General features: G+C 45.2%; 1 protein-coding gene and 1 long non-coding RNA gene across 2 annotated transcripts in view; one reads left to right on the top strand and one right to left on the bottom strand.

Annotated features, from left to right (window-relative positions):
- Positions 1 to 11,216, bottom strand: part of IL2RA (interleukin 2 receptor subunit alpha) — a 48,859-nt gene extending 37,643 nt beyond the window's left edge. The window contains exon 1 of the mRNA NM_001003211.2: positions 11,103 to 11,216. Within this exon, the coding sequence (NP_001003211.2) occupies positions 11,103 to 11,166 (64 nt within the window). The 5' untranslated portion in view covers positions 11,167 to 11,216. The remainder of the gene's footprint in view (positions 1 to 11,102) is intronic.
- LOC111091660 overlaps positions 1 to 13,533 on the top strand; it is an 85,699-nt gene that overhangs the window by 50,694 nt on the left and 21,472 nt on the right. The window contains exon 3 of the long non-coding RNA XR_005355375.1: positions 1,279 to 1,529. This is a non-coding gene — a long non-coding RNA (uncharacterized LOC111091660). The remainder of the gene's footprint in view (positions 1 to 1,278; positions 1,530 to 13,533) is intronic.

Raw genomic sequence — 13,533 nt, 5'->3', positions numbered from 1 at the left:
GCAGGATGCGTCCAACGGCCTGAGCTCGGCAGGGCTCTGTCTCCGAGCTCACAGCCGCCCTGAAGGCTCCCCATCCACCACCCGCCTCAACTCCCTGAGTCTGGTGCAACTATGAGCCGCTCTCAGAACCCGCTTGTCTCGGCCTCGCTCATGCTGCTGCGCTTCCAACTCGGTTCCCGTCTTCTCGACTCGTGCTAGTCACGCGGGCCTCCCTAGCCTTTCCCTTGAGGATGCCCCCTGGCCCCTGCCGCCTGCTCGGCGATCCTCTGCCCTCCTAGACCACCCACGGGTTCCTCACCCACGCCTACTGCCCTGTGTCAGCGGGTGCACACCCGTGGCTAGGCCTGCAGACCATGGCACTCACCAACAGTTCTGAAGACCAGCGGGGTCACCCAAGTCCGAGCTAGGCTTTGCATTCAAGACCCCCTAAGTCATGACCCCCTCCCCTCCCAAGATGCTTTCAGTTGGGAAGAAGGCCAAGCCAGCAGATGAGACGGGGAAGATTGTTCTGGTGAGAGGGAAGGTGCCCCAGGAGCCGAGCTCTGAAACCCTGGTGGGGAAGTTGCGTTTGCAGAACAGGACTGCTGGCTGGGGTGCATGCAGCGAGGTGTCCTGTGAGCAGAGGGCCTGCAGCTGGTCCCGGGTATAGAGGATCCTAACGGACCGTGTCCCAGAGGCAGCAGGGAAGGATTGGAACTCTTTGGCTAGGGAAGAGGCAGCCCCGAAAGTGACATTCAGGGGACTCTATCTGGGGATGCACGAAAGGCTACCTAAAGTGAGGGCCCTGGAGGCTTGGCCAGGAAGCCCGGGACCTGGTGCCGGTGCTCCTCTGCTGCACACAGCCCGCCCGGCCCCTGGCCTCAACACCTCAGACCCCCGGCCTGGGAAATGGGAGCGATCGTGCCCCCCACCCGCGCACAGGGCTGGCCTGGGGTGCCGGGTGCGGGGTGTGCAGCCCAGCGCGGCTCATCGCACGCACCTGCTGTGAGCCGGCCGAGACCCTGGGAGTCGGAAAGTGAAACTGCAGGGCCGCCGGGTGAAAGGCGGTGACAGCCAGTGAAAGCCCCAGCGTGAACGACACGAGCTGCTCGCTTCGGGCTGACACGCTTACCCTTTGCGGTCTCTGCTCCCCCGGGGGCCAGCTGGGTGTCGGAGGAAACTGCCTTTCATTATATAAAGGCTTTTTTTTTTTTTTTTTTTTTTTTGTAGTTGTTTGTTTTGCTTTCCACTTAAAATAAGGAGTTTTCTCTTTACAAAGGTCCTTTTATTCTAAATCAGGCTCTGAACAGAGGTGTCACTACCACAGGGGCCGGAAGCAGACACCACACGGCTGCTCAGCTGGGTTCAAGGCGGGGAAGCCACCGCGGCCAGGACAGCTGTCAGCTGCGGCGCCTCCTGCAAAGTCAGCGCCCCCAAAACTCCCGGGAAACTCACACGGCTCCCAGACAGGAAGAAGCTGACGTCAAGCTAAGTTTCAGGGCGTCAAGCAAAACTCTCAGAAATGATCCCCCCGCCCTCTACTTGGCATCGTAAGAAACCCATCTTTCCCCGAGGGGATGGGCCTGTCTGCTCCCAGGGGCTCGTTTCATTTTGCAATGGAGAAACCCCTCGGCTTTGCTTCTTTTTTTTTTTTTTATTTTTTGTTTTTTATTTTTTATTTATTTATTTTTTATTGGTGTTCAATTTACTAACATACAGAATAACACCCAGTGCCCGTCACCCATTCACTCCCACCCCCCGCCCTCCTCCCCTTCTACCACCCCTAGTTCGTTTCCCAGAGTTAGCAGTTTTTACGTTCTGTCTCCCTTTCTGATATTTCCCACACATTTCTTCTCCCTTCCCTTATTTTCCCTTTCACTATTATTTATATTCCCCAAATGAATGAGAACATATAATGTTTGTCCTTCTCCGACTGACTTACTTCACTCAGCATAATACCCTCCAGTTCCATCCACGTTGAAGCAAATGGTGGGTATTTGTCATTTCTAATAGCTGAGTAATAAGCAGGGATTCGGTTCCCTTCATCTCTTTCTCGGAGAGGACCGTGCTTGCTGCATGTCCAGGGTTCGGGGCCTGTCCACACACAGCTGGGGATGTGGTGGTTGGCCAGCACTGTCTACACGGTGCTTCTGAAATGCCTGGGGGCCCTGGGGGCAATCGGTTTGTTCTTCTTCTTCTTCTTTATAATATTTATTTATTACGAGAGACACAGAGAGAGAGGCAGAGACACAGGCAGAGGGAGAAGCAGGCTTCAGGCAGGGAGCCCGATGTGGGACTCAACCCCGGGACCCTGGGGTCATGCCCTGGGCTGAAGGCAGACACTCAACCCCTGAGCCCCCCAGGCGCCCCTGCTCTCTGCACTGCCTCTCTCTCCCGCTGGGCGAGGACTTCCCGGAGGCCACGGACTGGGCTACTACATTCATCTCTAACCCCTCATCTGACACATAGTCGTTGCTCAAGCACTACCTGCTGAATGATTAATAAGCAAAGGAATGAACAGGTCACTGAAAGTCCTGCCGCAGAGGAGGCTGTCCCCTGCCACCCTTCCGCTTCCCTCCCGTGCCCGTCTATCCACTGCACCTCGGTGGCAATGTTTTCTAAGCTCTGAAACGCTCCACAGCAGAGCAGACTCCCACCATCACGCCTCAGGGGCATACACCTTATCCCTGCCTTTTTTTCTTTCTCTTTTTTTTTCTTGCCGAGAATACCAAAAGCAGCGAGGCTTCTAAAGAAGGTATCTATTTCGGTCCCAAACAGAAAAGAGTGGGTGATTCCGTGGGCAGAGATTCCTGAACATGGTGGGGTTGACTCATGCCTGAAGGTGCTCAGAATTTCCTCTATTTTGTGGGCGGCCGGGGCAGACTTGGCTCCACTTAAGTGCTTTCTTTGAAGCAGTCAAAAGCAAGAAAGACACTCCAAGCTGCTCAGAGGGGCGGGGTGGTGGTGGTGGTGGAAAGAGCCGTGGAGGGGAACAGCAGGATTCAGAGAATTTAAGACTCCAAGGAAGTGATGGGACTTAAGAGGTTACTTGGGTCCCTTGGGTGGATGCCAGGGCAGTGACACGGTGGCAGGGTTTGGATTTTGTGAGCACAGATGCAGAAATCTACACAATGGCAGGAGCAGTGGGCCATACCTTAGAGATACTTAGTTCAGCTTTTAAAAATTTATTTATTTAAAGATTTTATTTATTTATTCATGAGAGACACACAGAGAGAGGCAGAGACATAGGCAGAGGGAGCAGCAGGCTCCCTGCAGGAAGCCCGATGTAGGACTCGATCCCAGGACCCTGGGATCATGACCTGAGCCGAAGGCAGATGCTCAACCACTGAGCGCCCCCAGGTGCCCTTAGTTAAGCTTTTTACAAAGCGAGAATAAACTTCTTTATTAATACGGTGCTTGAATTTTTGACCTTGGCAGCAGTTTAGGAGAATAGTAAGGAACGCAAGTTTCCCTAGTTGTATGACTGGGCAACTTAACGTGCACGAGCTCCGGTGTCCGGCTATAACCCGGGGATGATACTAGGGCCCACTTATTCTGAGATTAACTGAAGTGACGCTCTGCCTTCAGGGAACACCTGAAAGGGAGCGTGCAGGCCGTGAGTGTTAGCTCCTGGTAATATGATCTCTGTCGAAAAAGTTTCTTGGAACAAGGCTGAAGGCAGGTGAGCCTGAAAGCAGGCAGTAGGCACTGGTATGAGGTCTGCGGGCCGCATTGCTCCCCGCGGTCCGCTGTCCCCAGCCTACAGCTTCGCTCACCTGCTCCCACTTCTCTCCCGCAGTAGGTCCTGGAGACCGGGCCATTCTTCATGCTTTTCTGGGGAAAGGAACCAATTGCCTCTATTTGTTCTTTAGAAAATGCTGCTCGGGGCACCTGGGTAGCTCAGTGGTTGAGCACCTGCCTTTGGCTCACGGTGTGATTCCAGTGTCCCGGGATCGAGTCCCACATCGGGCTCCTTGCATGGAGCCTGCTTCTTCCTCTGCCTGTGTCTCTGCCTCTGTGTGTGTGTCTCTCATGAATAAATAGATACAATCTTAAAAAAAAGAAATAAAGATGCTGCTTTTTCTTCTACTTTTGGGGAAAAGCACTCAACTGCTCCTAGCCTCCTGGCACCAGCCTACTTTCTCACCATGTATGGCAGGAGGCCCATGGGGGTTCCAGAAAGCACATCTGATTAACCTGCCACCTGCCTTCCACCGTGGAGCAGGCTTGCTTAGAGGCATTCAGATGGCATTCAGATCGGCCCCTGACTCCTTCCCTTCATCTTCCCAGTGAGGTGAACTTCTGGTCACCCCCCACCCATACTGCCCACATTCTGGTGCCTTAGAGTTTTCTGTCTGAAATTGTCCCATATGTGGATATCCAGTTGAGCTGCTGATCAAAAGCCCCATGAATTGGGGGCGTGGGGACATAGGGATGGGTTGTCAGGATGGAAACCCCTAGAATCTAGCCTCATGGTATGTGGTTAGCTGCAGCCAGGTCAGGGGCAAAATTAGTGGGGAAATTAGATCCCAGACTTCCTGACTATTACCAGGGCTGTCATATGGTATTGGTGATGCTGATCCAATGATTCATTGTGTGAAGGAAATCCACCAGACACCACTGACATGTGTAGACACCTAGAGGATGAAAGTAAGGGGAGGACTCAGGTGCTTTTTGTCTGAGCAAAAGTATTAGTTTTCATCAGAGAACCACTAGCCATTTGAGCCTCATTTTACTCAGCACACACGCAAATGCTTCTGTTTATACATGAAATATGGGCCATTGATTTCATTGCCCTCATAAAGACCTCAGTTTTCAGTCTATTACTCACAAGGCATGACCCACGTCTACAACTTTAGCAAAATCGTTAGAGATTACTATCCTCTCCCCCAAGTCCTGATAGTCATAAGCACAAATTCAGAGTCGTTATGTCCTAGAGCCTTTCCAGACTCTCCAGAAAGCATATTACCCTCCCTATTTTGATCGCTATGGCATGCATTGACTTTGCTGTGTACTACTTTGAAATATTTGATCTTGTGTCTTTCCCAAATTGGTTTTCCCATTTTAGTTGCAAGCTCTGCCTTGGTCCGTGCTACTCAAAATGAGGTCCCTGCACCAACAATATGGGCTTCACATGGGAGCCTGTTTGAACCACAATCTCAGTCCCCACCCTAGACATCCTGAATCAGAATCTGCTACATAACAATATTCCCTGGGGTGATTGTAAATACATTAAACTTTGGGAAGTACTATGTTAAGGAACCTATTCTTAGTGAATAGAATTGAAATCATGGAATCAGACCAACCATGGACATCGTCATTCTGTGGATTTTAATCCTGTGTCTTAAATCACTTGAGGAACTTAGAAAAAAATGTTACTGTTATGTCCACTTCTCATCCTCAGAGAGTCTACCCTAACTGGTCTTAATTGGTCCTGGGTGAGGCTTGGATATCATTTGTTGAAGCATCCCAAATATACCCTGGGAAATGCTGCTGTAAATACAATTTTCAGTGAGATTTGTGTTCTCTTATTGATGGATGCAAATCCAAGAGTAACCATAAGATAAGTCAAATAGCCAAAAACTATCTGAGTAATCTTAGGGTGGAAGATACCGAAAATACCTAGAGACAATTACATTACTGTTTGCCCCTAAGTGGGTGACTTATTTGAAAGCCTGGCGGGGGTTCAGCGATGGGTATTGACTCATCGGCAGACACTGTTTGCTCTCCTTTGACCGTCTTCTAGAAGGAACTGCCCAACAGATGTTTCATCTCCAATGTTAAGCCATGAGCAGCTTGAGGGCAAGGACCACACCCCCTTTCATCTTGATGATCGTAACCAGTGAATGGATGGATGGATGCATATCACTGAGTGTCCCATATAAACACATGCAGGAATAGTGGACTGGAATCTAAGAGGCCTGGATTCTAGTTCTGGCTCTTCATTCTTCTTGCTTGCCTAGTGTTTTTGGTTTGTCCTTAGCACCCTTGTCTTGCTGTCCTCGCTAGGTACAACCATACCTCTTAAGTTGACTTTGCCAAGCCGGCTACGGCTCTCCTACCAGGGAGAGTAACTTTCTGTGTGTCATTCTTTCTGTTCATGACTATGAGTGTTATTATGGTAAAGAACAATTCAGAGGTCTTACTGGGTGACCCTGGTTTACAGGAAGGTTACGACCCAGATAACTATACTCCAAAATTTTGTGTGTATAGGTACATTTTTCTAAGGAGACAGATCTCATCAAATTTTCTCAAGGACTCACCATTCAAAAAAGATTAAGAATGGAAAAGCTAGATGGATTCTTGCTGTCACATTGTTCTCCCTGTTGAAATGTTCAGGCTCTATGTATAGAAGTGACAAGTGAGTTGATCTTTATGCAGTGAGGTTCTCCAGGCCTTTTATTTATTTATTTGTTTATTTGTTTGTTTGTTTGTTTATTTATTTATTTTTGGCCCCCTTGATGCTACCTGGGGGGCACTGGCTGACTCCACCAAAGAATAACTTCCTGAAGAAATTAATTATTAGGAAGACAGGTGAGGAGGAAGATCTTTAAGGGTTTCTGAATTTTCCTCACCTCGCCTAGATGAAGAGCTGAACAAAAGACAAGGATCTTAAGAAGTTTAGAGACCATCTCCCAAGAAGCTTTTGAGGGCCCCCAGGTGGACCACACACTGATGCCGGGGTGGGCACTTATTGTTAGCCTGGAGAGAAGCAGTCACAGATTCTAAGTCCAAAGGGATCAGAGGCTCTCACTTCAGCTTCCTGCCTGGTTTGGGAAATCTCTGCACCATATCTGACAACTGCTCATTGAGGCTCCACTTAACCACTTCCAGAGAAAGGGAGCCCATGACTTTGTGGAGAGGAAAGAGGCAGAGGAACTTTTTACTCCAAATGTTTGGCCACTAGAAGCTCGCTGAACACAAATAAACCTATGGTTCAAGTTCTACCTTTTCAGAGGCTTCCCCTCACCCAGTCTCAGTTGCCTTCCTGTTCCAATCCCCTTTTCTTTTCTGTTTCTCACCACTGCCCAGAGTTTGGGGCAGGGGGCAGACAGTGGACTGGATTGTGCTATTTCTCCTAAAGCCAAAAATATGCACCCATGTGTGCTCTTGTACTTGAAAAAAAAGAAAATCACGTATCTTTAATTTCATCTTCTAGAAGGGGAAGTAAAACATAGAGATTGGAAGGAGATAGAGGACAACCATGGGGGAAGATTGGAAAGAGGCCAGAATGCCACCCTGTCCCTCTTCCTGGCCAGCATGTGCACCTCTCAATGGCATCCTCTAGAAGTAGCTAGAAGGCCTCAATTTGGACATTTTCAGGGATGGAGGGCTTATAACTTTTGAATCAATCAATTGAGTGAAGACCTTTCCTTTCCTCACAGAGAATGGCCAGCAATAAAGAGAAGAGAAATAGTTTCCCACTCATGTAAGACCTCTCCTGTGAGGAACAAGGAAATTGTTTGAGGATGAAGATTCCCTGAGGAAGCAGGCAAGCAGTAGAGTGCCTCACCAGCACTCGGTGGTGTGTTTGCCTTCATGCTCACAACTGCAGCATGTACGGAAGCAGTGGGTCGTGCCTGAGTGCAGTGGTGTACCTTTCAAGAGTTGGAAATAACCTGCAATGAGATGTCAGGCTTTGGTACTCTGCCACTTAAATGTCTCTTTAACCCAGACCCTGTGTGTATGTCTTTAGTCTGGAAACTTTCTCATCTGAAAATACCCCAGCTTGAAAATGCCTTTTAAGCAGAGCTTATTTTATTTCCTTTTAAGAATTTTTGACAAAACAACAGGAGTCTCAAAATCATTTCTATCAACCTGCTCATTTTACAGAGAGGAACTGAGGCCCAGGGAGGTAGAGCAACTTGTCAAAAGTCGTGCTCTTCATGTCTTGTCTTCAGTCCTCCAACAATATTTGTGAGGAGCTGCCTTCACCCACTTTCATCTCCCTGCAAAGTTCAGTTTTCTCCTGATTCTTCTCTCCACTGACCTCAGGTGACAGACCCTACTTTCTAAGGGAATTCTTAAGTTTTGAGGTTTCTACTGACTCCTGGGCAAGGAGGGGAGCAGGGAAATTCACTTGAATGGCCACTGTGTTGAGGGATAGCCTGACTCAAGGGTGACTCTAGCTGTTACAGGAATGATTTTAACAAGACATTATAAGAAGTATCCAGAATGCTCAAGACTTAGCCAAGGAAATCTCATAATAAAATAAGAAATCTAAGATGAGTGGGGTCAAGTAATCAAGTTGTAGAGATCAATAACAATTCTTTACTAGTACCTCTGACCATGAGTGAAGTCACTTTTTTTGTGTGCCTTGGTTTTCTCAAACCTAAAATGGAGCATAGGGGCAGGTGACATACAGCACTGCCTATTTAAGACATGCTGTTTTAAAGGAAGTAGCAACTGATCTATGAAATATTCTCTAAGATTAGCAAAGCCCTGTCTCTCCAAGGCATATCTTAAAGATGAACAAGATTAACCATGATAATAATGCTTTGGGATCTAGAGAAGTGGAATGATTAAGTGTGGAGAGTTTAAACATTAAAACCCAAACATTTTGGGTTTTAATGACAAATGAGAAGATGGGAAATTCCACTGTGGGCAGTAATCTTTACAAGAAGGGATAATTCGACAAAAATATCATCTTAATGGGTTTCCATACTTTGGGTTTTTGGTTTTGTTTTTTTTTCAGTCTAGGGGGTGAAGATTTGATCACAGAATTCCTAGAATGAAAGAAAGATGATCAAAGTATAGATAAGCTTTCAGAATTTCCATAATTCTGAGAAAGGTGCCTTTGCTAACGTGCCATGTTGGTAACATCAGGAGAATTCTCTTTTTAACCACATCCCAGGACCCAGTAATATAGAGAATAAAAACACCTAAGTTGACTAATACATCCTCTGCAACCCATCACAATTTTAATTGGTGGCTTTGGAAATTTTCAGAATGAAAATCTGCCTTATGAATCAGCTAGAAATTGTATCTGTTGACAGTCTGTTTGATTTCGTTAGAGACCTCCCCCCTGAGGAATAAAAAGTCTTGTTTATTTTAAGACTGGGTTCCTCCTGTTGGAGGAAAAAGTCTGAGATGAGATTCTTTCTTACCCTGAGGTGTTTCCTAAACCATATGTTAATCCCAGAAACTCAACCACTTCACTCTCTTTCACCACCTGGGTCCTCATTTGCCTTTTGACTGGACTATTTAGGGGCCTTGCACCTGATCCTTCTTCACTCTATGCCAGAGTCACCTCCATAGAAGTGTATGCAATGAATGGAAAGAGAGTAAGTCAGGGAGCCCTGGGTTTGAATCCCAACTCTGTGCCTGTCTGTGTGACTTCTGAGTTTTGGGTTCTTCATCCAGTGAGTTTGTGATATCCACCCTGCGAAGTAGTTATGAAGATTAAAATAACACTTACATGTCTGACACATAGGAGGTACTCTATAAACAGTCATTTTTATCTTCTGGTAGTCAGTCATTGACTACCAAATGAAAGCAAAATTTATAACTTCTATCCAAGGCCTTGGAGCATTCATTTGGCCCCATCCTATCTTTCCAGACTTGATCCTCGATGTCCCCACATGCCCATCCAGTGTTGGGGCCACAGCAGACCACTTGCTGCTCTGCTGTGTCTTTGCTCACAGAGACCTTTCTTTCTGGAATGTCTACTTAGGGGAATTTACTAGTCTCTCAGGGCTCTTTTTGCATGCTCCTGTCATGAAGCTTCTCTGTTAGTCCTGCTTACACAGATCTGATCAAATTCTAATCTGTAGTACTGTTATGATACCCATGCCTTTCCCTCCCTTACTAGGTTATGTCTCTTAAGGGTTGAGACTGTCTTGTTCACTCTCATATTTCCTACAGTATTGAGACAGGGACTAAGAGGTATTGAATAGATTTTTGGAGACCCAAGTGAATGGAAAAGTCTTTGTAATATTCCACGTGTCACACTGCCACCAAGACGTTTCATATCTTCAGATAAGTCACCAGTGGCTAGCAATAACACAAGTTTTCTTGAAATGTGTTTCCCAGAGATAGGTCGTGATTTATTGTAAAGGTTTTTCTGTCCTAACTTGGACTATCCTCCCACTTTGCAAAGACCATGCTAAAAGAGAAATCATCTCATAAGCCTTCCGTCATGCCCTCTTCAACTCCAAAGTGAAGAAATTCCTACCCCTGGGTCAGTTCACAGCCCAACATAACCCAACGTAATCCTCCTTATATGCATCAATACGTTTCACTTCTTAACACATCTTCCTATGGCCAGTTAGCATTATCATACATCTAGAAATTAAGGCTATAAAATTATAGACTTTGATATCTGTCTTCCTGGGTAAGCAAGGGAAGACGTTATTAGAAAATTCACACTCAATTAGGAAAGGTGGTTTGAGGTAGAAGTTAGTGGTTTCTTATTTGTTAAAAAAAACATCTTTGATAAAACCCATTTGAAAGTATGAATGAAATCCAAAATTTGCATATGTGTGTACATAACATGCATATATACACATGAGAATATAAGAAAAAATAGGGTTCTGAAAGTGAGTATGCTTATGCTTTCTAAAATTTCTATGACATTGTACATGAAGGAGAATCCTGGGTATTATTTCCTGAGGCAGTGAAAAAACAGCATACAGTTCCTTTGGGATCTTAAATTATCCCAGTGTTTCCTATATTAGTTACTGACATCTCAGGACGTTATCCTGGTCTTAGAGAGATACCTAGTAGATTTTTATTGTTATCTTACAGCTGATTAGAAGCCATGAAAAACTGAATACATTGAAAAATAAGAGAAAACTTCTTGAGGAATCTGCTCATTAGTATCCTGTTAACATTCAAATATCATGGCACTCTATTCACCCCAGAGTTAGTCAAAAGACTTTGAGTGGCAGGAGATCCCACCATTTCAAGCTCTGTTTGTAGGTCAGGGATGATTGAAGCATAACATGGGGCCCTGGTGGGTCACGGACAAGGGGTAGACTTCAAGATTCAACCCCTTTGTCTGCACTTTCTACTTAGGTGCCCCCCCCCCCCGCCGGCCCGCCTGCCCGCAGACAATTCTGTGGATGGGAGGAGGTAATATCCATTAGAATTCCAAGATTCTGAGGGCACCCGTGAGCTCTTACCTGTCGTGTAGCCAGATACTGTGATGAATGTAAGGATTCCCCACATCAGCAAACATGGCTCCATCTTCCTGGCACGTGGGATAAGCTGCCTTCTTGAGGGCAGTGAAGAGAAAGTGTTTCTTTGCAGAAGGCTGAGTTTGCTACCAGCCTCTTGATTTCATTATGCTGGGAGGATGGGAGATGAAAGGATATCAGTCCGTTCGGGGTGTCATCTTTGCTGTGGTCCCTCCAGTCTCTATGACAGTCTGGAGTTGTTCTCTATAAGTATTAGGCTGCTTTGTTCAGCCAGGAAATTGTGCCTAACCCCCTTTACTCTCAAATATAGGAAGTGGTTTTAACCAGGTTTTTTTTCAAGTTCAATTGCTGGGAGGTGTGGGCTGGGGTTAGTGAGAAGGATGGACTTCATTTATGAATCCTTTTTCAGCTTCACCCAGAAAAGGAAAGGGAGATTCCCCTGCTGCTGAAAGAGGGTGAGCAAGCACTTCTTGGCAGTGGTCTCATTTTAGTGTTTCATAAATGACATCACTGTGAAATTGAGGTTCTCCCCAGACCTGCAGCTCCTGGAGGAGTCAGCAGGTGCCACATGATGAGATGGGGGACCATGGTGGGGTCCTCAATATTCAGGTAATTGAAAAGGATGCAGAAGACTGACTCATACTCAGAATTCATGAATTGTCTCCCGAGATCTATATTCAGTAGTAGCCATAATTATTTCACCACGATGTCCAGGTGCCTGAATGTGATTTGTCATTTTACAAGATATTTTGCCTCTCTTAAAGGGTTGTGCGTTGTACTAAAAGTGGGCTTTAGTTTTAAACTTGGGCTTTTCTTTTTTTTTTTTTTTCAAAATCAAATCTTTCTTCCCTGTTTAATTATCAGAGTTATGTCTGCTTTTCATGAAATGGTTGACTGTGTTTTGCTATCTGGAAATTCATGTCTATTAGCCATCATCTAGGTATAGTAAAACACAATTTTTAAAATATTCGGGAACAAGCAAAAGGAAACCATCTGGCCAAACCAAGGCGGTTCATGATTCTACTATGTATTATCTCTACCCCTGACATTCTCTTGGAAAAGCAACTGCCTCTGAAGAGAGCCTTGGAATTCTGCAAATGAACTAAGAGCAGTTTCCAAGCTGAGTACCAGAGTTTGCAGAGAAAAATAGTCAACCAATCTCTTTCTGGGAGGGAGACACTTATCAAAGTGTGACAAGATTATTTTTTGATTCCAGAGCAGGCTTAATCTCACTGCTGGAAACATTTTCAACTGTATGCATGAGTGTGACAATTCCTGTTATCCCAAGAGCCTGTCCCACTGATTAAACTGGAGCTTTTTGCTAGCTGTAGTTATTATTGTATAATTTTGAAACAAACTTCGAGAAAAATTGTAAGTACCATAAAAAAATCTCCTCCCAATAAACTATGTAACAGTAGTTGCTGGGGGATGTTCCATTGCCCGTCGATACTTTAGTGATCAGGTTCTGACTTCCCCCCACTGGGCTGTTCCCTGTAGGGACCCCTGTTCCACTCTGCTTAGACCCTGACTCCTCATTCCAGACAGCATCCCCTTGGAGACACCTTCTTCACTACCTTTGGGCTGTGACCCCACCACTATTCTGGGCTACTGTATCACCTTCCACCAGAAACTGCTTTTGTCTCCCTTGCTTTGCTCTGCCTGAAAATTTTAGGGCTGAATTTTTCAAAAAAAGGAAGGAAAAGAGGAAAGCTAGTGGCTAGCAGCAAGATTAAGTAGTAAAAGGAAAATAGGGCCACGGGATGTGAAATCCAGACAAGCTCAAAGAGTAAGCATCTATGTAATAAAGAAGCAAATAAAACCACAATTACCTCCAAGATTTTTAGTGACCTTCATGTTTTTCTTAACCTCTAGAAAGGTCTTAGGAATTAACATTTCTTGATGGAAAGTGAAAAATACCTAGTTTACTAATACCTTCAATTTTATGTCAGTTTCTTTTTCTTTTATGAATTAAAGTAAAATTAAACTTAATGATATTTGTTTACCAATTGTTTGAGGATCAAAGAAATACTAACCAGGACTCATAAGGTACATTTGGGTTAAAGAAGACAGCAAAAGTTAATCTCACAAATCAATTAATTTCTTTATAAAATAACCAAATTTGAAGCATGATTTTTTTTTTGCTTTACAACAGAACCTCCCTCAGCTCCTCCTCATAATGATTAGCAGAGCTAAATCTATTTTATTTTATTAGTAATAAAGTAATAAAATATTAATAAAGTATATTAAATATCTTTTTTCACTTTTATTATAAAAAAGTATACAAATATTTTTTTAATGATTCACTTATTTCAAGAGAGAGAGAGTGAGCACATGTGTGTGCCAGTGAGGAGAGGGGCAAAGGGAGAGAGAGAGAGAAAGAATCTCAAGCAGACTACACACTCAGCCTGGAGCCAGA

This window comes from Canis lupus, chromosome 2 (genome assembly GCF_011100685.1).
Source record: "Canis lupus familiaris isolate Mischka breed German Shepherd chromosome 2, alternate assembly UU_Cfam_GSD_1.0, whole genome shotgun sequence".
Lineage (NCBI taxonomy): Eukaryota > Metazoa > Chordata > Mammalia > Carnivora > Canidae > Canis > Canis lupus.
This window is presented reverse-complemented; position numbering and strand designations above follow the sequence as displayed.